The 27,053-nt window shown below is 32.9% G+C and overlaps 1 protein-coding gene and 1 long non-coding RNA gene across 2 annotated transcripts; both read right to left on the minus strand.

The window, feature by feature from the left end:
- Positions 1 to 4,389: 4,389 nt before the first annotated feature.
- On the minus strand, positions 4,390 to 6,543 carry LOC120577751 (uncharacterized). Its single transcript, XR_005643709.1, has 2 exons — positions 6,290 to 6,543; positions 4,390 to 5,038 (listed from the first exon to the last, which is right to left on the minus strand). It is a non-coding gene; the product is annotated as an uncharacterized lncRNA (long non-coding RNA).
- A 9,774-nt stretch (positions 6,544 to 16,317) lies between these two features.
- LOC120577294 (protein PAT1 homolog 1) lies at positions 16,318 to 22,885 on the minus strand. Its single transcript, XM_039828414.1, has 5 exons — positions 22,586 to 22,885; positions 21,792 to 21,937; positions 21,331 to 21,387; positions 20,500 to 20,563; positions 16,318 to 19,155 (listed from the first exon to the last, which is right to left on the minus strand). The coding sequence occupies exons 1-5, from the start codon at positions 22,668 to 22,670 to the stop codon at positions 16,910 to 16,912; spliced, it is 2,598 nt and encodes an 865-aa protein (XP_039684348.1). The 5' UTR covers positions 22,671 to 22,885; the 3' UTR covers positions 16,318 to 16,909.
- Between the last annotated feature and the right edge of the window lie 4,168 nt (positions 22,886 to 27,053).

Consider the following 27,053-nt stretch of genomic DNA (forward strand, 5'->3'; position numbering starts at 1 on the left):
TACTTTTTCAGGAATGGTTGGAGAGAAATATTATTGATGTTGATGAGGATATTATAGTCCATGTTTTGGCCTTGTGTTATGTAATATGGTGTGCTAAAAATAAGAAATGTTTTGAGGGGGTTGATATTGATGTGGTTGCCATTGTTCAAAAGGCACAAAGTTCTATTGTGAATTTTAAGAGTGCTATTACGGTGTTGTTAAAGACACTGAGTGGAGGTCCAATTTTTCCAATATTTGATGTCCATTAGACACCTCCTTTTAATAGTTTATATAAGCTTAATGTTGATGAAGCACGTCTGATAGAGGGGGGATATTGGGGTATTCGTGTTATGGTTAGAGATAATGAAGGTGTTGTCATCGCTTCTAGTTGCTGGCAAGTCTTTTCATTACTAGATCAGAGTTTGCAAAACCTTTAGCTATGCGGGAAAGTTTGGAATTTGGGAAGCAATGTCTTTTCTGAATCTTATAGAAGAATCAGATGTTTCTAATGTGGTCTTGGTGTTGAATTCTCATCAACAATCGTCCACCCGAGTCAGCTCTATTATTGGAGATTGTATTGGTTTAATGTTTGTTTTCGTGATTTAAATATTTTGCATGTTAGGCGTGAAGCCAACCAAACTGCTCATTATTTAGTTAAATATGCTCTTCATAATTTAGATTGCATATGGATTTGAGAGACTCCTCCTTTTATTTATGCAGTCTTGACATTTGATTTATTGTCAGACTTTCATTAATGAAATTGTCTATAACGTCGAAAAAAAAAAAAAAAAAAAACTTAAACTTTTTTCCAGATACTAATTATTCATATGATATATAAGTCAAGATGACGCTTTGATGGGGTGCCGCCCACCCAAATTATAGCTCCATCCACCACCGATCACTTCTAATTTCTATTGCATCTTTTACGTGTGATTGGCATTTCAATTACTCCTCAATATTCATTGAATTGTTGGGCTTTGTGGGTTTGATTTATCCACTTAGTCTCGTTTTTCTTGTTGGTGGTGTTTTGTCCATGGTCTCCACCAATTTTGTTATTGGAAATGTGTCTGCTCCACAGACAATTCCGCTAAGGGCACTTTTACGCAAGCCCTTGTGAATAAGGATGATGTTTCTATATTATTGCCTTCCTAAGTCCTACATTAAGGGATACACTGTTTGTGTCAAACTCACGCAGGAAGTTTATGATCGTGGAGTTGATGTTTTCATAGACAACTTATATGGAAGATTGGTTATGAGTTAATGGGACAAGCCATTAACATCCTGTGACCTCACTTTGAAGCTTCAAACAATTTGGAAGGACCTTAGTCAATGGCATCTCATATCTCTTGGCCGAGGTTTCTTTGAATTCCAATTCGCCACTCATGATGACAAATCAAAGTCTTGGTCTGTTGGAATGTAGAATCTAAAATCCAGTTTCCTTCAGCTATCGAAATGGGAACCTGACTTTAATCCTTACACGCAAAAGCAGTCATGCGTACATGTATGGATTTGACTTTTGGATTTAACGCAAAGGTATAAATTGCCCTAAACTTTGATGGAAATTGTCAATGGAGTTGGTACACATTTGTTGATAGATGAGGCAACGAAGAAACGAGTCTTTGTCATCATGCTTGAATCTTGATGGATGTTGATCTTTCAAAGAGGATTTTTGAAGAGGTGATGGTGGAGCACGAAGGTTATGCATTTGATGTCAATGTTGTCTATAAAAGGCTTCGGATTTCTATTCTAATTTATTTACTAACCTTTGATTTTTATCAAACAATTTTAAGGAGTTGTCCTTCATTGTTACTGAATAGCCATTTTGTACAAGTTGACTTACATTGACCAGATTACACTACATAGCACATCCACAATTATTGTTATCTTCCCATTCTTGACTTCAATTGCAATTTTTCCCATTCCTTTCGAGGTTAATGTTTTAAGATATGCCAGATTTATTTTTATAGTCTTTCCAACGTCAATTTCCTTCATCCATTTTTTATTCTTGGTCATATGATTAGAACAACAAGTATGTAAAAACCATCTTTCCGAATTGGAGATTTCATTAATGGTAGTTGTAACCATTAATAAGACATAATCAAGATCTGAATCTTCTTGTGCAATCTTAGCTTCCTCTTCATCTTTCTTTCCTAATTTTTCTTTACCAGTCCATCATTCATAAGCATAATGACCGGATTTCTCACGATTGTAGCATTATACCTTTCTTTTATCAAATTCCTTCTTCTTTCCTTGATTATTTCTTGAGTCTCCTCATTTTGAAGATTCAACTTTATCATATGCTTTATTCTTTCATTTGAAATTTGACCAGTTTTCTTACTTAGGGTTATCCTTTCCCTTCCTGAATTTCTTCTTAACATGGTCATATTTCTTTCCAATTTGTATTTGCAAGGCTTGTTGAAGTAATCTTTCACTACTTCTTTTCTTTTAGAGACCATTAATCATGTGCCTCTGAAGAACTATGTAGTTCTTCAATCTTCATAGTTTTCACATCCTTTAATTCTTGAATTGTTACTATGAAGTCAAATCCTAGTGATAGAGTTCTCATTATCTTTTCGACAATCCGTTGATCAGAAATTGTTTCACTTCATGTCTTCATCTGATTCAGAATGTTGATCAACTTTGAGATGTAATCAACTATTTTCTAATCTTCTTCCATATGCACTAGTTTAAATTTCCTCCTCAGAGATTGAAGCTTGTTCTGCTTCACTTTCTTATCACCTTCATGGTACTTCTCAAGAATGTCACATGCTTCTTTTACTTTTGTAATCTTTGAGATTGTCAGTCCTTCATTTAACGCAACCATCATCTTCATTCCTCACTTTGATTGTTTAATTTTAATCACATCCACTTCAAAAGGTAATCAAATCATTTAATCCTCCTCTTCTACGTTGGTTGTCGTGTCCCTCTTCTCTTTCACTCAAATTCAATCACCAGTACCAAATTTTATACTAATATCAATTTTGTCACAATTTCTGGATTTTAAGCCAGCATCTCCCATGGGTTTTTTGTACGTTGCAAAGAGAACGCAAATGGTGAAGAAGTAGGGGCATGACTGTGTGTAGAAATTCTCACGTGTTCTCATTTTAACTTTTAATAAATAATGAACCATTGATTAAATCTAACGGTATCAATTGTGTGTTTCACTAATGAGATAGAAAACTGATTCCTCAACTTAGAACCCACCTTCAAGGAAATGTAAATCGTAAAAAAATTGGTCCAAAGTTATCTTTTTTTTTTTTTTTGTCAGGTAGCCTAGTGGCTATAATTCACCTTATAAAGTAAATAAGTGGGATGTCCAGGGTTCAGACCCCAACCCCTGCATATAATAATGCATTATCCTAAACTATGCTCACGGGACGGTCCATAATTACTTTAACTCGACAACTAGTGGAAACCCTTACAAATAAAGAAAACTTTTTTTTTTCGGGAAAATACAGAAAACTTTTAACATACAATACAATATTTTATAGTACAGTGTGTATTACTATTCAAATCATTTCCTCTCTTTTGAAGTGATCTAACCTCTCCTATAATTTTCTTACATATTAACCCTATAAAAAATAAAAATAAAAAAATTATATATTACATTTTCAAGTGATCTAACCCCCATCACTAATTTTCTTACATATTAACCCAATAAAAATAACAAAATAAAAAAAAAATTATATATTACATTGTCAATATGAAAGCATATTAACCGAGTAAAAAATAATTGGGTTCAAGAATCACTCTTTTATGGAGGATACTATGTCTGAGAGAAAAATTAATGTAAATAAGGTGTTAGAGCGAAAAACCACGACAGTTAATTTATGACTGTACGTATAAAATGCATTTATCAACATACCCTACACTGTTTAGGTTGCTCTAAAACAAAGAAAGAGTAAATTCAGGATCAACTTAAACATTACCAGGACAAATAAACATCACACATGTGTCTGAGTACTACAAGATTTATCCAAAATTTTACATAGCAAGTGTGTTTACCGTAAGCTTAACAATTTCATCTACACTTCTATTTTCACATGCACAACAAGAATCAGAAGCTGATGAATCAGAACAAATCAAAATCAGGTCAAAACTATAACTAGTGAAGCTTAATGCACTGCTTCACCCTATGACAACTCTGAACTTCCACAATTCATCCCCAAAGGATATATTTTCAATTACTTTTGCTTTCATATATTTCATCAGATCATAAATAACACTCAATGACTCAGCTAGCAATTAAATACCTCACCAACTCTACAAATATTGTATCAGAACAACTCTGATGGTTCAAAAGAATCAATCATACTTGCCTAAGTATTCAAGCATGCATGTGAATTATTGAAGTCACAACAAGATATAAAACCAAGTTGTAGAATATATCAACCAATAGAGATATCACCATTCCAAAGAAACAATATGACTAAAACTGAAGACCAAATCAGGAAAAACAAATGCAAGCGAACAGGGTTAAATTTCAAATAGGATCACATTGTGCCATATGATACTAGAACGATATCGCTTAGCAAAACAATCACCCATTAGCAAAGACGTCAGTCATATCTTACTATATCAGCTTAATAGTCCATTCCAAAAAGTCAGTCATATATTGCCTAATTACTTGCAATTATCAAGTGTAGTGCAAATACAACTGAATTGGAAAATTTTGATTTAATTGGTACCCCACCTACATTTAAACCACACATTGTCTTCAATGTTAACTACTAAAAGAAAAAGAACGACACTTCCCTGAGATTCACAAACTAAAAAAAAAGGACAAATCACTGAGTTGGAGGTTGGGGGATTTGACCATCCATAATGCGGAATAGCTCATCAAAGCGCTGGTGGACGGCAGTCTCAATACGCTCTTGGCTCGCTTCAATGCGTTGTTGGCTTGCTTCAATACGCTGCTGGCGCGCCTCAATACGGTCCAAACGTGCTACTATGTCCACCAAATCAGGAGGAGGAGGTGCAGGCACATTAGCAGCAGGGGCAGCAGATCGAAAAGTACTGACCTTATTAGTTGGACGCGCTCTTTTGGTGCCCATGGTACCTGAAAAGAAGAGGGACCATATATCAACTCAACACATGGAAATAGGATTCTCGAAAAACAAAATTAACACTGCCATTTGAGCATTAAGCTACAAGAACTGAAGCTAGAAAAACTATGCATATATGGGAATGATAAACTCAATCCTGATTACCATCTCCCAAAGAGACCACAAAATTCAGTCAAAGAATAATAATACACAAAACAGGAAATCACTCGGATTCTGTTATGCTAACCAGAGAGCTCACAAATCAGTCGCAATGTCATAAACCCTAAAGGTTGCAACCACAAATGAATAGCCATCATCACAGTCCATACATCATCCACTCTCACTCAACTGATGGCACAACCTCCGCCACCTCCACATCTCACCTTTGTCGCCTCTATATCAACTCCATAGCTACAACCATCTCTCACCTTAAAAGTTGGTTTTACTTACGGAATTAGGCCACCTGATATAACTTATAGGGCGATACACTCCACAGTCCACATGTCCATGCACGAGGGTTGTGGAGTTGAGTTAGGTTCAACCAAAATTCTAAGTCTCATTTAACCTTCCACGCCATGCATTTTCCACTTTATAAACTAATTTCAACTAAACTACCATATGAACAAACAATAAGCCACAAGAATCAAATCCAAAAAAACAACACACAAATGGGCATAATACACAATGCACAGAGATATATAGTAATGAGCGCTCAAATCCCGATTATTATCCCCCAATGGATCCTTAAAATTCAGTCACACAGAATAACACACAACAGGAAATCGCCAACTTTGTTAATACAAATCTATGAAGCACGGACACTCCTCGGATTAGGCGTATCTTGGTGTCGGACACGTGTCATGTCCGATACCAACACGACACTGACACATATAATTACGCTTAATTATGTGATTTTCTCAAATTATTAACGGTGTCGGCATGTCAGTGTCAGTCGTGTCCAGTGTCCGTATCCATGACAAATCAGTATCATGTTCACAATCAATCGCAATCATCCCTAAGCATTTCCTCGTATATAAAATCCACTACCCTATCCAGTCAACACATTCATTTCACACACATGTTTATCCCTTTAAAGACCCATTACCCTAAACCCTAAACCCAAAATATATTAAGGGAAAACCCTAATTTTTCCAATTTCTCTAAAATGAGACATGCAAAGCGATGGTTGTGAATCGACCCTCTTAACCCTAACAAAACACAGAGAAAAAAACGAGAAAAATGAAAATGAAAAAGAAGAAGCAAACCAGGACAGTGATGGTTGGGATAGACCGGCGCGGATGTCGGAGGGTCTCTGAACGGAAGAAGAGCGGCTGGAGAACAGGAAAGTTCCGGCGAACGAAGAAAAGTGGAGACGGTGGTTGATGGGGGTGTTCCGGCGAGGGTAAAATGAGGAAGGTGAAAAATGGGTTGGGGTTTTGTAAGAAATAAAAGTAGAAGGGACAAAGGGATTTGAATAGGTTTTTAACCTAAATCAATGTGCAATAACACTGTTTCGTCATGGCACATTGGCACCGGTTAATATGGAGTTTATGTGGCAAAACGGTAAATTCTCTCTCATTCAATGTTTCCAAAAAATACTTTTGTCAAATGTCAAAAACATCCTTGGTTAAAAGAATAAATATATGATCCTTCCTTCAAATAAAAGAATAAATTTGGTTTAAGGAAAAAAAATTGTTAAATAGTTTAGTGGGTAGAAATTCACTTTTTCAAAGTAAATAAGTGGGGTGTTTGAGATTCGAACCCTGACTCTTTGTATATATAATGCAATGTTCTACCAACTTAGCTTAAGCTCACGGGGACACTTTGGTTAAGAAATTTGCAAATAAAAAATTTTTCTTAGAAAATATAAGTTGTTACTTTTGATCAAATATATCATTTTTTAATAAAAACTTACTTATTTTGCATACATAATCAATGCCCTTACCTTACCAAAAAAAAAAAATCAATGCCCTTGCGACAGTGCTTAACATTGAATGATATATTTATTCTTTTTTGTTGTGGTTTGTGCAACTCTTCTACTTTGCCAAGCTTCTTTCTGTTCACCTTGTGTTAAAGTGGCTTGATTTTGTTTGTCTATATATATGGTCCCATTGGTTTTTTTTTTTTTTTTAAAAAAAAAAACCATTCCCCATAAAATATTGTTTTGAAAAATGATGATTCAACTTTTTCTTTACATAATGATGATTCAACTTTTAAAATGTTTAAAAATTAAAGTTTTCAACGTAAAATATTTTCCTTGACAACTTGTTAACATTTTTTTTTTACAAAACAAATGATATTCATTCATTTAAATTGATAGAGTACATCGATATAATGCAAATTCGCTAAAAACAAAAATGATGAATCTGTGAACAGACTCCCAACATCCATGTTAATAGCATAAAACGGCCAAGTACAAATGCCTGCAGATATGACTATATTTAAATCTCCGGGATAACCATGTCTTCGGATCTGCAACGTGAATGATGTCAAAGTCATTGATTGAATTTGCACTGGACCAAAGGTAATCTGACAATTTGAACCGATCAAATACCTGATAGAAACAAGAAAAACAAACAACGTCGCACGAAGACGACAAATAAACCAACGTCGCACGAAGACGACAAACAAACCAACGTCGCACGAAGATGAAAAAATCACAAAATAAAAAAAATGAAATAGATGTGAAAATCACTTATTTCAATAATAGGGAAAGAGAAGAACGAGTTAGAGGGGTGATTTGGGTCTAAAATTGACCTTAAATCACACATATTTGATGGATGAATGAGAAGAAATTAAGATTTTGGTGACGGCTCACAAGAAAGTTTTGGTAAAGCTTTCTATCTTCTACTTTTGTTTTTCATTTAAATTACATTTTTTTTTTATAATTTTATTATTTTCTTTACTTATATATTCTAATAATTGCATTTTTTAAATCTATCTATATATATATATATATATATATATATATATATATATATATATATATATATATATATATATAAATGAAAGATAGTTATGCAATCATAATTTCCATATTTTGTCATTCCCTCCTTCTTTGTGTCATCTCATTCCAGTTTTACCCTTGCATTCATCTGACCATCAATTGAGAGCTTAATGGGTTATCAATGGACACATTTTCGATATTTCCATTCTTATTTCCATATTTTGTCTTGTCATATTCAATTTATAACCTTAAATTCAATCAATGTCATAATTATATGTTGACTACATCAATGGACTTATACTAATTGTATGAGAAATGCTAACTGCTGCCCCCGAGATACTGGTTAAGGATATGAAAAAATGAAATTATATAGTTGTTAATGCATTGAAATTGTGTAATTAATTTATAATAAAATCAAAAACAATTTTTTTTTATGATAATAATTCTCTTTTATAATATGTTTAACCCGTGCCCGAGGCACCGGTTAGCAGACCCAAATTGTATTAATCAAACTCTCGGTATACTCCTATATCAATGAAGAAAATTTCAAGTCTCTAATACACACATTTTCTCCCACTTATCCTCTCTTCTTCATTGTTTAACCTCTTCAAAAAAATTCTTTATCTAAAAGCACCGCTTATTTTTGTTCTCTCTCAACTTCTTTTTCTATCTTTAATATATTACTTCTTTATTTTTTGTCGGTCTTTCACTTCTCTGTCTTTCTCCTTAAATTTAAATTGCACTATGTAAAAAGACACAATATGATCTATCAAAAGATGTATTTTCTTTTTTTGTGTAAACTAGTTACAAACCCGTGCGAACACGGGTTGAATAATTATTTTTTAAAAATTTAGCTCTGAAGGAGAAATCTTATAAATTACGAAAAATTGTTGTCCTTTATAAATATGAAAATCAAAGTTGTGTAAACCAAAATTTTAGAACACAGAGCCTAAAGCACTACATAAAAAATAACATAACAATTATTATAATCTCTTATTCCTTAAAGTTAACCCGAACGTAAAATTTTGCCCTAGATTTAACCTAACTTCTTTGCTTAATTTTACTGTATTAACCCTATTTAATTTAATAAAAATGTTAATGTTAATTGTTAGGGAAATCAAAATAAACAAATCGCTCCTAATTTTTCTCCTTAATTTTACTAAATAAATTATATTAACCCTAAATTTAATTTATGCAAAATGTCATCTCTTATTTTTAAATGTTAACCCGTGATGCAATATTAACCTTAGATTTAACCTAATTTTTTTCGTGTGACTTTACTATATTAACCCTAGATTTAATTTATGCAAAATGTCATCTCTGACTTTGGAACAACTCGAACATGCAAGTTCTTCTGTGACTTTTCGAGATCCAAGATGAGCTTACCACCTTCTTCCATCACACGTTCTTTGCAGAAATTGAACCACTGTCCACCCAAGTATTCTTCATAGCTTTCTCTTTCGGTGGTAATGAGGCGACACTTATATTTTTTGTGTCTGGTCATCAATGAGAGTGATTGATTTGCACTTTCCTTTTAGAATTGTTCTTGACACCTCGTTTGGAAAATGCTAAACAGGGAAATAACAACAATATTAGTCTAATGCATATTAACATGGATAAGACGTATGCGAATATAGTTACATATAACTTATAAAATAAAGGTAGCATAACTGATTTTAAGCTAAAGAAAATGTATCATGACTTCTAATTTATCTTCCTATTATCTTCCTAAAAAGGCTAGATAAATGCATTCATGTGCATTATATGAACCCCGTTAACCAATTAACATTGTTGAAACAGATGGAAATTAAGCATCGCTCCCGCATGTGCATCTATAGCTAGGACCATTTGACAATGATGTCTTCGAACATTTGGTGCAACTCTCATAATATCATCCAAACTGATTAGGATTAGTTGCTTTCCAAATAGTGATGCAATATGTATCCTGACACAAATTATGCACATGAAATAAAGAATAATGCAATAAGTATTTTTAATTTGTGCGTAAAAAATTCAAAGCATGTCTGTGCATAAAAAAAGCAGACCTAAACGTTGATGTGTGTGTGTGTGTATTCGCGAGGTTGAAGAAAGAAAATAAAAATATTTGGAATCATTAAATGACAGCATGAATAGAAATATTTGTGAGGTTGTGATGATTAAACGATATTGAAATTAAATATATAAGTAATAAAAAGATAATAAAATTTCTTTGAAAAAAAGATAAAATTAAATGGAACCTCCTTAAAAAATTAAATGGAACGGTTGAAAAAAATAAAGTTAAATGGAAGAAAAAAACATATTGAAATATAATATTAAAAAATAAAGAAAAGATTCCCAGCGTGGGTTGAAAAAAGGTGTTTGTGAAATAAATTATCGAGAAGTAGTTTTTTAAAGTAACATTCAACAACTTCTGGTCAAAGATCATTTCATTCAATTTTATGCGTTCAAAAAATGTTCTTTTTTTAGTAAGTACTTAATTGATATTGTGTTTGGCCTAACTTCTCCTAAAAAATGTAGAGAAGTTTGAAAAAAGTCGGGTCAAACGATACATTAATCTCCCACAACGGCAATGTAGAAGCAACTGAATTTGGGAGAAAAAATTGAAAAATAGTTAAAAATATAAAAATTGGAAAATAATTAAAAGTTATTAAAAATTTAAAAATTTAAAAAAAATTGGTTAGGATATTTGCGAGGTTGTGATGATTAAACGATATTGAAATTAAATATATAAGTGATAAAAAGATAATACAATTTATTTGAAAAAAAGATAAAATTAAATGGAACCTCTTTAAAAAATTAAATGGAACGTTTGAAAAAAATAAAGTTAAATGGAAGAAAAAAACATATTGAAATATAATATTAAAAAATAAAGAAAAGGTTCCCAACGTGAGTTGAAAAGAGGTTTTTGTGAAATAAATTGTCGAGAAGTAGTTTCTTAAAGCAACATTCAACAGCTTCTGGTCAAAGCTCATTCCATTCAATTTTATGCGTTAAAAAATGTTCTTTTTTTAGTAAGTAATTAATTGATATTGTGTTTGGCCTAACTTCTCCTTAAAAATGTAGAGAAGTTTGAAAAAAGTCGGGTCAAACGATATCTTAATCTCCCACAACGGCAACGTAGAAGCAACTGAATTTGGGAGAAAAAATTTTAAAAAAATATAAAAATTGGAAAATAATTAAAAGTTATTAAAAATATAAAAATTAGAAAATAATTAAAAAAAATTGGTTAGGAGCAAAAATGAAATTTATATGCCAACCTTAAAATAAAAAAATAAAAAAACTCAACCAATTAGTAATTTACCAAATTGCCCTTTATAAGGGCAAAATGGTAAATTCAATGGACATTTTCTTTTATATAAGTATATAGACAAGTAGAAGTGACTTCAAATGATGATGGATGAAGAAGATAGTCTTGAACGTTATTATGAAAATTTGAACAATGACAATGATAGTGTTCTTGATGCGTCAAATGTTGATGTAAACATCAACAACCTATCACTCCTTTAGATATCTATAATCCTAGAAATTTAGGTATTATTTATGTAGAAACCATAGACGTTTTAATTGAAAAAGAGCATATTAGGGAATTGAATCTCACATTTTCTATACACAAATTTTTTAGCTATGAAACCCGGATACTCCAAAACATAGACGTACGCGTATCAGATACCGATACTCCACGGATCCTCGTGGATACGCACCCACAAAGTATCGAAATTAATTATTTTAATTTTTAATAAATATTTTATCGGATATGTAACACCTTGTTTTCCCAACTTGAAACAACTAAAAACAGGATGCTACACTTCCTTCAAATATAAATATAGTAAAAATAGTATTTATTTCAATCATCTCATGTCATCAAATTAAATCTCAATGCAGCGGAAAACATTTAAATTAAACATCGTATTGGCACAACGGCCTCAACTTAAACAACTTATTAAAATCCATTCTGAACAAATCTTCAACATAAAAATAATAAATACGTAACACATGGGAAACAAGCAAAATCCTCATCCCGTTACATATCAGACCACCCTAAAACACACGTGAGAGAATCCACTCACAACCGCAACTATTCTTGGTTACATGCAAGTTACCCAATTGTAAGGGCAACATTTCCAAGCAGAAGGGGTGAGATTTCACAAACAATAATAATAAGCATATAATTCAACAACTTAAGCTTCATCATTTAATAACATTAACTCTTCATATAATACTTCTTTAATAACTCATCAACTTCTAATCATCATTAACTTCATATTCATCACATTATATACAACATCATACATCACATAATAATCAAATCATAAACATCATCATATAACAACATAATAATCAAATCATAAACATCATCATATACTTCACATCATAAACATCATCATATAACAACATAATAATCAAATCATAAACATCATCTTATAACATCATAAACAACAACGATTAATAAATATTAATACTTCACAATAGTTCTTTTTTTATAACTCATTGATAAATGACAACTTAACGACGACGACAATGCGACTTCTACAACTTAAACTCAACATATGCAACTTCAACTTCTTAATCATGCATGTGGTACCAACCAGGGCATCAAGGCCTCAACATAAAGAGCATAAATACACTCACAGGGCATCAAACCCTCAACATAAGAGCAAAAGCTCACAGAGCATCAAGCCCTCAAGGTAAAAGCAAAAGCTCACAGGGAATCAATCCCTCAACTTCAAATGAGTATGCATGGACTCAACAACTTACAACTTGGACAATATCAACAACTTATATGACTCCAATACTTTAGAACAACATCTTACAACTTTGTAACTTAGACCAACACTTGCAACTTAATGACAATAATGATTCAACAACAGCAGAAACATCAACATAAACATCTTGCAACATAGCAACATCAATAACAACAACTTGAATGACATAAACAATAATAATTTCCATATCATACATTTTCAACACATTATATAAATATCTCAAACTAACCAACAATCATTAATCATTTGATTCAGGCTCTCTGTAAGTCTATAACTTAATAACAACTTCCATTCCTATCTCAAGATCAACTCATAACATAGGTTAAATACTCTTAAACACCTTAATTGAACTCATAGTACTTCTAGTTTTGAGGTTTGGAATTATTCCATAAGTTTTGGAATAACTTAGAAATGGTTATGCTGAATTTTCCTAAGATTTCACTAAGACCTCCTTGGAGTATTTTCATCATATCTCAAAAACCAAAAATCATTTTCAGGTCAAACCAAAGCCATTGGAAAGCTAACAAAATTATTTAAAACTTTTATGTTTACACCAAAACCCAGTTCAAAGCGGAAAGGGGTGAAAATAGTGAAATATGAAGGATCTGATTCACAAAAATCGTGTCATGTTTTTATGCCCAGAACCATTGAACTTTCGGCCAACAAAATCGTGTCACGCTTGCGAAAACGTGACACGTTTTGACAGCATCAGGTCCAGAAATCTGCTTCTCAAAAAGTGCGATTTTCACCATTTCGCACGTAAAATTCAAACCGTTAATCGGATTTTGATGCCGTTTTCGCCTACACGCTCCTGACACTTGACTCTATCATAATCTACAGTTATTTCAAGTCTTAACCATCCCAAGAATCATTTTCCCAAACCTCACATAATCCCTTATTTGTAAAAACGTTTAGACACCGACTTTTCAAGCGAAAATCCCAATTTTCATCAACTCAACCCCAAAACTGGTTCTAATCATTGTACTATGAATAATCTAAGGTCTAAACACTGTTTCTTCATTAATTCAACAGGTTTCTATCATCTAATCAACCAATTACAACTTCTAACCCTAATTCTCAAATTCCCAAAACTACAACCTACCACATGTCAAATCCAATTTTCAGAATTATACAACTTAGAATTAAAGAATGTTAGTCCCACCCTTACCTTAGATTGATCGACGAAGGACTCTACCGCTTTCTCTCCTCTGACTCTTCTCTTATCTTGGTTTTCTCCATTTTTCTCCAAAAGGAGGTTTCACTTAGTCCTTATTTTCTAATTCTAACTCTCCCTTTTATATAAATCCTTAACCTACTTATTTTCTCTTATTTCCAAATCTGCCCTCCAAGTCTCAATATTCTATTCTAATATATATATACACATACATATATAATATAACATATTTTTATAACAAATATATCTCTATAACAAATATATTTCAATAACATATATATATATATTTCTACACCAAATAAGAAATATATTTCTACACCAGATGACATATATTTCTACACAAAATAACATATATTTCTACACCAAATAACATATATATATTTATACACCAAATAACATATATATTATACTAATAAATACCAACATATAACATAACAAAATATCACTCATCAAAATAAATCGACTAAATTATAAAAAGACATTTAAACTCAATAAAATAATTAAATAAGTAAAATAGGGCGTTACAAGATACTTATGTGATACTCCACAGATACACATGGGTACTTCTAAGATACTTCACAGATACGTATCATATAAAAAGATGAAGAGTAAAAAAGTGAGACAATATTGTAAAAATTCATTATAGATGTATATGATTCAATTTTAGATATGCATCAATAAAATTATTTTTCGATGAAACATTTAAAATTATACTTCTTGTTGATGAATGTAGCGACATAGGTGATTCAGTTAATTAACATTAGATTAAATTTGTGTTGGAAATTCTTTTAATGATGTTTCTCTCGATATCCCAACATATGAAAATGTAATATGTTTTATAAGAAAACTTTCAAAAAAAATTATTTTGATCACATGTATTATTTTTAAAAATTGTAACTTTTATAATAATACAATAACGATGAGTAATCAGTGTTAATTTTCTTCAAGTATTTTACATACATATAAGTTTTATTATTAATTTTTGTTAACGTATCCTAACCGTATCGTATCCTAAATTTTAAAAAAAAAAATCGCATATCGACATACTCGTATCGTACCCGCACCCATATCGGGGTCTTCATAGCTTTTTAGGCATTTTTCATATTCTTATTTTTCCATGAAGTTGAGTAATTGAGAGACTTTTGAAAGAAAATTGTTGGTTTAGTTTAAAGATGTGGATAAAGTATATTGTTTTTGCTGTAAATTTTTCATTTCTAAAAAATGAGCCACGTGAGTCTTTTAACAAATAATGGACCGAATGATCGGAAGCATTTAAGCGAGAAACTAAAATGACATGAGAATAGTGTTAAGCATTTCATTGTTAAACACTTGAGTTATTGGCGCGTGGAGTACATGCAGAATAACAAAATAGAAGAGGTGTCTCATCAAATCACGTCATAAATACCAACTACATGCGCTCACGATGCGGATGTCGTACAAAAACAATGCAGATATCATGCGCGACACAAAGAAGCAAAGCGAACACAAGGCCACAAGCTCATCGTGCGCAACGCCAAATCAACACAACAACTACGAAGTCACAGGATATCGCCAAAGACCGTGAACCATGTAACAAGTCAATTACATCATAAAGACAATAAGAACTTGGGGGGCAACTGTTATGGACTGGCATGAAGCCTAATAAAAGTGGCTCAACACAGGGGAGTTGCACGAGAAGCCTTGTGTGATCTACCACAAAGGAGTGCTCCCTAACGCAATCTTCACCGTTGAAGTTCTCACTAATGATTTATAGATGGCGCCACAAATTATGGAAATAGTTATCAACCTCTTTGCTTATATAAGCAACCTCTTTGATTGTACACTATATTAATAAAAAATCATTTGGTATACAGTACATTCGTATTACACATATATTGTTGCAACATTACAATTAACTCACATCGATTAGCATTTTCAATATAACTACATATTGAGATTCATTACTGAGTTAGTAAAAAAAAATATTCATTATTGAGAATTAATATAAATTAACTTGTATATTTTCAACTGAAAGTTTCAAAGTTATGTTTGAATGTATTTTCATTCAAAACTACATTATTTATGAAAATTTCAAAGTTATGTTTGAATGTATTTTCATTCAAAACTACATTATTTTAATATATCCTATTTTAGAGAAGTGGGATGTCCGGGATTCTAACCCCGGCCCCTGCATAAATTATGCAATGTCCCTGCCAATTGAGCTATGCTCACGGAGACAAATACTTGATCTTTAATCCCTCAAAAGAAATGAAAGTGTTCATATTTGAAGGGTTGTTATATTGCAAGTAAAGACAAATTCATGCATTTCCCTAACAGTAGCAATGTAACGCTCATATATTGCATGTTAAGTAAAGAATAAAAAACGGCAATGAATCTCATCAACAAATTTCATAAGAAAACGCACGAATAAAATCATAAAACTACTAGTAAATGATATCTCATTGAATGAAGACATTAGAAGACATGTCTATGAGTTTGGGAAAGTGACCATCCAGCAAAGTCAACATAGATTATTCTTAACTAGTTCCTATGGTATTTCAGCCCCACCAACAGGTCAACATGTTTCCCAGTGCACCCCTAGGGCAAGAGTTGCCCATCATTATCATTAGATTTGAATATAACCCAACCCTCACAACTTGTATACATAACTGAAAGGGAACATGGGAATCAAATATCTTCCTAAACCTGTACATGCTAACCACTAGTGTGTCTACGAAAAGTCTCATCGAGTATTAAGCTCCCCCCGTCGTAAATAAAATAAAAGACATGAGGAACAAATCAAACTGAGTATTTCATGATATATGAAGAGCCTGAAAGTAAATATATCACAAATGCCAACACATTCTCATGGAATCATCAGCATCGCCGCCACAGATGCAACTTGCATTTTCCAATTTTAGACTGCTACAAAATGTACTTGAACAGATGCAAGGTAAGCGGCGCATTTGATGCGACATTAAACCCAAAAAAACCATTATCATCAGAAGAAATCTCTACACTATCAACTAAGCACTGTCTCCGAGTTCACACGACTACTACTACTGCTCCCAGCATAGCTGTTAAATCCAGCCACAGGCGAAGAGCGCTGAGCAAAATCTAGTAATAACTTTCTCTGCCGGTCGTTGGTGTGAGGAAGACTTGCACGTAAGAGCTCAACAGGCATTTCCTTACTAACTACTTTAGCAGCATCTGATCCAATTGCAGCCACATTTTGTTCCCCTTGTATAACAAGTGACTGCATTATACTCTGGTACTTATTCATACAATACTTCGTGAGAAGATCAAAAAATTCATCAAATGAGCCCTGCCAAAATGAACGATTGCCCAATTTTTTGTTTGAAGCAACTTGAGAATCAGTTAGAAGTTCAGTAGCGCTCTCGAGAACAGATACTAAAAGAAGGGAAGCACCATCTCCAGCAGGACTTCCAAGGGGACGCAGAGGAGGAGGCTCTGAGGAACAAACCACTGCTGCCAGACAAGCACCAAGAGAACCAAGATCCATTCCTTCAATACACTGACAAATAACCATAGCAAGATCACTGGCAGTCTCTGCTGCTGCTGAATCAGAGGGGATACTACCGAATAAAAATCTTAAATGACGAAATATAGCCATGCAGACAATCCGCACAAGCTCACTACCAGGATCAAGCAACCGAAGATACTTCGCTAGGAGCTTCCGTCCCTTGGAAATAGATGCTAGTCGTAAGAAGACAAGGTCATCCTTGGCAGTAAGACCAGCTTTGTGTCCATTCTTTCCAAGTGGGTCCACGAGATGAAGTGATGTTGCTAGTCCTTCCAAAAGGACATTCCTTCTTCTTGTGAATTGTGTTCCACCATCTTGTAGAAGATTGCACTTAAGGAAACGATCAATATCATCTACATCGAGGAGAAGACAGAGACCATCCTCAATAGTGATTCTGGCTGCAAACAATGGCTCCTGCTCAAGGGACTTCTCTGAAATAATTCGCTCAGAGCCACCACTGGCAGAGGAGTTTGGAGGATCAACTTCAAGAAGAGGGCGAGGCTGACGAATGGGCAAGTATGAAATCCTCCCTATAGTATCAACCTGAAGAAACCTGTGTGGCTCAGTATTGGCACGGGCTCGTGAAGAAAGATCCTTCATTTTGGTTGGGCAAAATGAAAATTTAAATTTAGCCCCAGAGGGTTTTTTTGCAAGAGAAGCTTGGTGATAATAGTCATCAATATAGGGGTCATTAAAATGAGTAACAGCAGCAAGCTGCATTTTAAGAATACTCTCAATTTCTTCGCTAGACATATACTTGGACCTGAACTGTATTGAACAACTTTCGCTTTTCTGGCTACTGGCATTAGAACCCTGTTGAGAGACCCGATGTTTACGGGTTGGTTTTTGTCTATTCTCTCTAACAATGGATGATCCAGACGGAAGATGGTGATTAAATAAATGTGGCTGTAAACCTGACATTAAGCCTGCTGACGCCTGAACAGGATAATGCAATCTGTGCTGCTGTTGCTGCAACTGAGGCAGTAAGTGAGGAGACACTGATCCATTATGATGGTATAGTTGCTGCTGCAACATATTATTCAGAAGGTTTGAATTATCTCCAAGATACAACCCTGTTTGGTTGACCCACTGATTCTGGATTCGATTATTGAGAGGGGAGCCAGTATTAAATTGGGCCAAGTTTCCATTAAGATGTGGCTCATATTTTGGTCCACCCAAGTGTGATGCAGAATTGAATAGATGAGAGCGATTTTGTGATGACAATGCCATGTGAGCTCCCCCAGCATAAGGAATGTTCAACTGGCCTGTACTGTAATTTGGAGAAGATTGTTGAGACCTACCCCCAGGGGGAGGATAAGAAGTAAATGAAGACTTTGGTGCCCAAATTGGTTCACTCAAAAAACGATGAAGCTCTTGTTGCTTATCAGGATATGAAGATGTTCTATGCAAGGGCATCGGTCCTTCTAGGTGTGAAATGGAGGAATGTGGATGCGACGACCATCTCCTGTCAGCATCAGCAGTTTCACTATCATACAACTGTTGATCAAACCAGTTAGGAACAGGTTCACTAGAGCGATGTTGGAGTTGGTGTTGCAGCTGCCGTTGCTGCTCAGGATAGGAAGACGTTCTGTATAAGGGCTTTGATTCTTGCATATGAGCAACAGAAGAATGTGGATGTGAAGACCATCGTTTGCCATCCTGAGAACCTTCGTCAACCCAGTAGGGAACATCATCCCTCTGTGACCATTCAGAAGCAGAGGAATCTGAAAGAAAGAGAAAAAAAATATTATCGATACATAATTAAGTGAAGAATGGCAAAAACAAAAAAAAATTAAACAATTGAAGCAAGATTCCATGCATAAAAGGGGATATAATGCAGCTATAAAGCCTAAATACAAATTTCACTTAGATGCATCATATCCAAGTCGAAACTCCAAAATGTTATCTAACAAATTATCCATTAACCTGACTGGTGTATATCTATGTCTCTTAGAGCACCAAGCTTCGGAAAGAAAGAAAAAATTACACACACCTACAGACCTTATGAATGACCACAAAACAAGGCAATTTCCCAAACGAAATATTATTGTGGTTACTGCACAGCATAGCCCCCTTCTACCATATTATTGTGGTTACTAAAAACCAAGACAAAACTTGTTGAAAACACTGAGGTATGACCCAACATTTCTCTGGCTCTTTCTTTCGGAAGTAGAACCTTCCTCTACTTAAAAACATTAAAAATATAAGCTAGCTTGCAGCACTCACCCAAAGGCTTTCCACTTGTAAAGTTACGTGTTTGGACAGGTTCTAAATCAATGTTTGTAAACACAGCTAGAGATTTCTTAATAAAGAGGTCAGAGAGTTTATAGCAGACACCCAAAAAAAAACTCAATAAATAACTGTAGAAAGAAGAAACCACGACTACAGGTTATTTTTTTTAAAAATAATAAAATAACTGGTGACGTCACACTGTAACACAAATTTCTCTTGATTTCGAAGACTCAAAATGACGTATTAAGAATTTCCAACTCTGCATACTGAATAGGGAGAAACCCAAGTCTGGTAGGTGTGTCAGGTATAGAGGGGAGAGAAAAAGGACAAGTTACAAAGTAAGAATTTTTTGGGTGAGTGCTGCAAATGGTTTAATAGTTTTAACAAATTAACATAATGAATTTTAAGCAGGTTTTCAGAAAATATTGGTACAAAAAAATTCTTTGACAACACAAGATTTTAATACTTGATGAAACACTTCAAATCCCCAAAGTAGTTTTTAACACATTAAGTTCCTATCCTAAACACCTCAAGTATTGAAAAATGTAAAAAGGCAACCCGGTGCACTAGAGCTCCCGCATATGCAGGGTCCGGGAAGGGGTCCCACCATTTGGTGTATTGTACGCAGCCTTACCCTGTTTTACACAAGAGGCTGTTTCCAGGACTTGAACCCGTGACCTTTCAGTCACATGACAGCAACTTTACCGGTTGCGCCAAATTTACCCCTCAAGTATTGAAAAATGTAACTTTACAAAAATATTAATGAAGATAAATAACAGCTCATTAAATAAAAGAACAAGCAAATAGCTGAATTTATTGTATAATTGCTTACTCACTTTCTCTTGATACCCGATCACCGATAACTCCTGCACTTTTTGGTCCACTAACAATTTTGTTCAACTGAAATATATCAAGTTGTTTAATATTAGTATCAGCTTACATAAAATATCAAACAATTTTTGAATCACAGAAAAAATGTGCTAATTGTTTACAGAACATTCAAATAAAGGGAAATAAGAGAAAGGGAGAAAATAAAAAGTTAAAACAAAAAAAAAAATTAGCTTTTTATTGTTTTCTTGTTCTGAAAACTAAATAGAAAGATACGAACAAATTTTGAGAATAAACAATTAGAACACACTCAAACAAGTCTTCATTTTGTTTTCTATATTTTTTTTAAAATGAAAATTGTTTTCTATATTTTTTTAAAGAAAATGAAAAAACAGAATATAACGTTTTCTGGCTGCTTGAAGTTTCCGGAGTTAGTTAGTAAATTTGGTTCACTATAATCAGGTTCACAATCAAAAACTTGCAAGAAAAATGAACATCAAATTTAAGTGCAATTCAACAAACAGTAAGTTATTTGATATTTAAAGCAGTTTCACTCACAGACACATTGATTGAACAACTCTAGTACATCTTATTATATGTTCACTGTGTTTAGATATCTGTTTTAGAGGATTCCTTATCCTACACTAACTGTACCTTATTTCTATCCTATCTATTTTATTTTTTAATATAAAGAATACATACTTTTTTTAGTTAAGTGAAGGCATCCCAATCAAGATTAAAATTAAAAAAAAATCACCAACATACTAATCTATCATTAATCTAATAACAATCTCCAGCATTTTGAGATAGCACTGAATGTCATATTTTCACATCCATACCTTCGAAAAAGTGGTTGTGAGATCATCAATATCAGAAAGAGACCTTACATCATCCATCTGCAATATAGAAATAACAGTTAGATGGTACAATTACAGTATCATCTCTTCAATATTAAATCACTGATAAGAGTAAGATAACTCATTTTTGTCCTTTAGGCAAAACACACAGAGGGCAGAATCAGTTGGCCATCAAAGCAGGCAACACATTCGTTATCAAATTTCAAAATGTTGAAAATTCACATCGATGGTCAACCAGACAAATTTCAGATATAATACTTTGGTAACAATAACGAATTGAATTTTATCTACAATCTATAATTAGCAACATTTGAATGTTAAAATGAAGAAAACATGCACATTTAAAATATAAGCAAGAGATCAAAATGATTATAACTTAAACATAGTAGCCACATAAAATTTGAAATTAGAAATAAACGCGGTTAGGAGATTGAAAAAACAACCTCTTCTTCATTGTGAAAAAACTCCTCCTCGTTGAACGTAACAGAAGGGATATAATCATTAACATCATCTAATCCCCCCAACTCAACTTCCTCGGCAACATCTTTACCAAAGAATGCATATTGTGAAGCATCAAATAATGCACCATCTGCATAACAATAGAAAATTGAATCAATTGACAATTTCATAACTGTTAAACATAACATAAAGTTAACACATTCCAATAAGTCAAGAAAAATAATGAACAAGAATTATCATAACTTCAAAAGGTACTAAAATTCGTCTTAAGTACAACCTATGAAGCACGGATACAAACACAACATTGGATATAACACAGACAGACACCTCAACACAGATAATAATTTGAGAATATGACATAATTCAATGTAATCACATGTCTCGGTGTTGGGCACCGACACAGGTGCGACACCAAACACGGCATTTACTAAATTAAACCCTATTAATCCAAAATCACTGTTTCATAGTAAAAAGTCCAAAATCAAGAACCGTATAATGCAGTAACATCTATAAACTACTTAGCAACTAACCAATCAATAAACAAACACTATTATGATTATGATGATTACTTAAATTACAATCAAAATTAACAAAACACTTAACTCTACAAGTACCATGCAAGAACACTAAACTAAAATTAATCAAAATATCAAATTTCTCAGCAAAAACAGATCTACATGCAAAACCCTAATCAAACAACAAAAACAAAAACAAAAAATTTACAACAAAAACAATAACCCAATAAAGTAAAAACTAAAAAAATTGATAAAAATCGAACCTTTAGTAAGATTTCCCAAAAGATTAAGATCTTGGTTGTTGGAAGCAACAAGAGAATCAACACCAGCAGCATTAAACACGTCCATCCATAAAAGGGTAACAGAGAAACGCAAGAATGAAGAAGATTAGGGTAAATTGTTGCTCTCAGAGTTTGTGAGCTACTATATAGATAGAATAGAATTGTGATTGTGATGATTAGGGTTAATATATGTATGAATGTGAATGAAGGATCGAAGAAAGAGAGAATTGATTTCCAGAGAGAGAGAGAGAGAGAGATGAACCCTACAAAGGGTAGGGTGAATTATGCTTCAGGTAGCGTATATCTCTTTATATTTCTTTCTTAAATCTGTTTTTTTTTTTTTTTTTTTTTTTTTTTTTTTACAAATTTGTTATTTTTTTATTATTTATTTATAACTTAATAAAAATGTATGATACCTTTTAAAAAACAAAACTCGGACAATGTATAATATATGCAAGGTCTGGAGTTCAAACTCCAACCACCACAAAAAAAAAATTAATAACTTAAAAAAAAAAAAAAACTTATTTAAAATGTATCATGCATCTAGTGATGTATCTGATCAATATTATAGAGTAGATACATGAGTTGTTCAATGAATTTAAAGTGATTTTTTTCTAATAATAGTAACTAAATGTGTGTATTTTAACATTTCATTAGAAAAGTATTCTATGTAATTGCAATTTTTATTATTTGATTTTCGAGAAAGTAAAATAATTTGTCAACGGCAATATATTAAAACATTCTCTTGAAGCGCAATGTGTGCTTAAAATGAATTTACAAACAAACTGAGGCAAAAGTTAGAGAAAAATGTCACTAATTAAATATATTAATCATTAGTTGACGTCAAAATATATTATTGTCGATGTGTGTTTGTGTTTAAAATTATTTTTACAAATAAGATGTGTTGATCTGTTAAAAAATAAAGGTCATGACAACTGTTGTACAATGTTTGATTTGTAAAACTATTTTAAGGACATGACAAACTACATGGTAGGGGAGGACAAAAACTGAAATTATTGTCTCTTGTTAAACCTCAACATAACTTTTTGTCGCATTTATAAATTGTCTAAAATATCAAAATAGTTTTTGTCGACCCAAAATCGTATAAGACCAAAAACTTATTCCATTCCATATCATAAAAGTTTGTTAGACAATTGTCTTATTCTTTAAGGTCTATTAGTTTGAAGGAATATTTTAAAGTCTTTTAAAATACACAAATGTCTTATTATCTTTTCTAAAAAAAATTCTAATATAAATGAGTTGTCATAAATCATTAGATGCATTTAAAAAGAAATTTGTATACAAATTGAATTCTTCTCTCCTAAAAAATTTCTTCAATTCTTTATCTCTTTTTGAACATTTTGATTTTTAGTTTGAATATATTTATTACTGCAATTAAGTAATTTGAATAGTATTCTTTCAAAAAAAATGTAGTTTTCTTTGGTCAAGAAAAAAAAAGTAATTTAATTAGTGTTAATTAATTATGTGGCGACAATTACGTTGTATAAAGAAGAAGAAGAAGAAGGTGAGCTGAGATTTTGGTGATAAAGACCCACTTCCCGCCTCTTTTCTTCCTTCCTTGCGCCTCAATTCATTCTTTTTTTTAATTGTTTTTTTTTGGTATATTGTTTATTTTTTTTAATATTTTTTAAGGGTTTTATTTATATATACTAGCGAAAACGTTTCCGTCTTTTCGTTTTTTTATTGCGCTAACATTTGAAAATTATGAACAATATTCTTTTATGGAATTTTGATTTTGATTAAAACTAAAAATATAAATGTTTGTTGCTTTCAAGTTATAACAAATCAAACAACCATGATTATCTATTTCAATGACACCAACAATATAACAAAAAATATAATCTAAATTCTTTTTTAACGACACCAACAACAATCTTTATTATAGAAAAAGTTGTTTAAGGGTATAATTGGGATAATAAAAAAAGTAATTATAAATATATTAATCTTGCTTGTTACACTTTTTAAATGTTAAAGGAAAAAAAAAAATCAAACATATATATTTATATCGTGTTTGTTACATTTTTTTTAATATTTAAATTTATTCTTATCAATTTGGTACATGTGTATTTGAATTGAAAATTGAGGTATTTTTAGAAAGAGAAGAAGACAGCCCAAAAGAGCTGAAAATGGTTATTTTCTTTAGGCTAGAATATAGTTTTAGTCCCTGCAAATATGTCTCGTTTTGGTTTTAGTCCCTGTAAAAAAAATTGTAGAAAAAGGTCCTTGCAAAATATTTTATTTTTTAAAGGAATGTCATTCCATGTTAGAAGGCGCCCTTTGTTTTCAAAATATTAAAAATCTTATTGAACAATCTAATTATACTAATAATTATCTTTAAGCTTTAGGATCGAATCAAAAAACAAACTCATCTAATCAGGCTTCAACATCATCTTCTACCCTGATAGAAAACCTTTATTTAAACCTTTTAAATTGTCTAAACAAATAAAAAAAGAGTTGCAAGACTCTAACCCAAAACTAAAATTAAAGAAAGAAGCTAAAAATGAACTTCTCGACATGGTTAATAAACAATTAAAACTTTACCATACGACTATTCCTGATGGTCCTCAAACACCTCATCTTTTACAAAAGGTCTCAATATGATACAATCATAATCTTATTCTGATAAAGATGAAAATAAAATTTCATAAGATAAACTTGAAGATTATTAACATGATATGAAATTTCGAAATAGGTTGCCTCCTATTCAACGCTTTTGTTAGGTCACTAGCTTGACGAAATAGGTTGCCTCCTATTCAGCGCGTGTCTTACCTCGGTAGGGAAAGTTAATCTATCGACATTGATATTCGCAGTCTCTATCACACCTTCAACATGTTTGAGAGAACCATTAGCAAGCCATATCCTTACCTCGCAAGGTTTCTACTCCATTCCTCCAATCTTGTTGAAAAGTGATAGTGACATCATATTTGTATCACTTCTCCAACATATAATCCCTTGATTGTAACTGGCATACTAAAACATCAAGGGTCTTCCTTTTTTTTTGGAGATTTGTCTTCATACTTCTTGCGATTGTCTTTGGTAACAACTACTAACTTATCGTAAAGTGGTTTACCGGTTGGTGAGAATAAGTATTCCAGAAGTTTATTACAACATTAGTTCTCAGTCACTTTTAGGGTTTGTAGTATAACCCTGAGAATGGACCATTCTTTCACCATCTGCTTTAATGATTATGTGACCTTGGTTTCAGTTACTAGAGGATCAATCTCATTATCTTCATCCTTTTCCACTTCCATCATTTTGCAGTTCTCACTCCTAGAATTATCTAGATTTGTTCTATAAAACTATGTTCTTGCCAAATTTGCATTTTTAGTTGACATTTGACCCAACTATACTTCCAAGTTCTTACTACCAACATCAGTCCTCTTCTAAGTTTCTTTCTGATCCTTGGCTATCCTTTCGAGTTGGTCTTGGCTATTCTTCATTCCCTGGGTGATCTTCTCTTCCAATCTTGCCCTAAGTTCTTGTTGTTGAGTTCATTGGGGGGGGGGGGGGGGTCTGTGGTGGTTGCAGAGCATTGTTATTTCGGTTAGGTGTTGGAGTATGGATTCCTCTGTTGCTTAGAAATTTTTTTCCATGTACTTGACCTGCTCTTATGATAACCCAAAACTTGTAGGTAAACATACCCCACTTTCATGAGCTTGCTCATAGAAGTCACATATATTCCTTGCAGATGGTTTGGCCATTTCTCTTGCTTCCAACTTTTTAGCTAATGTCTCTAGTTGAAGGTTAAGGAGTTTGTTACTAGCAAGTAAAGTATCATGAGTGTTAAGATCTATTATACCTTTCTTCTTTAGGGCAACCTTCTCATCAGTGTGTGCACGATATTCATTCAGAGGCATGTTAACAATCAACTCCCGTACTTCACGAGCTGTCTTGATTTTCATGGTTCCTCCTCTATAAGCATCTACCAACATCTGTGTATCTGACTTTAGTCCCGTTATGAAAGCTTGCATGATATCCATATCTGAAAACTTGTGACTTGGACACCTCTTCAACAATATATTAAACCTCTTCCATGCATCATAAATTACTTCACCCTTTTGTTGGTTGAAGCTGGAAATCTCATTCTTCCGTGTCCCGATAGTACCACTAGATAATGTGTCCAGGCAATCCTTTTTCCTTCCGGTTAGAGAATATCTAAAACAACCTAAGTCGTTTGTTAGATTCTGCACCCCGACTAGATTGATTGTGTTGCAGGCATCCAGAAAGTGTGTCAAGTGAGCATTGCAATCTTCCGATTTCTTGCCTGAAAATTGGTTAGATTTCAAATACATCATAGTTATATTATCAATGTCAAACACCATCTGGTTTGCTGGTTGAAACTTAAGTGATACTTCTTCCAAATTATCCAGCCTCTCATAGTCTCCTAGGGTAATCGATGTTCATCTCCCATTTCTGACTCGTTTGATGA

This window comes from Medicago truncatula, chromosome 8 (genome assembly GCF_003473485.1).
Source record: "Medicago truncatula cultivar Jemalong A17 chromosome 8, MtrunA17r5.0-ANR, whole genome shotgun sequence".
NCBI classification, from domain to species: domain Eukaryota; kingdom Viridiplantae; phylum Streptophyta; class Magnoliopsida; order Fabales; family Fabaceae; genus Medicago; species Medicago truncatula.

Bases quoted from the DNA above. Each gene is read 5' to 3' on its own strand.
- LOC120577294 (XM_039828414.1), bottom strand. From the start codon at position 22,670: ATGGACGTGTTTAATGCTGCTGGTGTTGATTCTCTTGTTGCTTCCAAC. The intron at 21,938-22,585 runs GTTCGATTTTTA...ATTGTTATGCAG, and splicing joins TTTGGGAAATCTTACTAAAG to ATGGTGCATTATTTGATGCT. The intron at 21,388-21,791 runs GTTGTTTTTTCA...TCTATATTGCAG, and splicing joins TTTTTCACAATGAAGAAGAG to ATGGATGATGTAAGGTCTCT.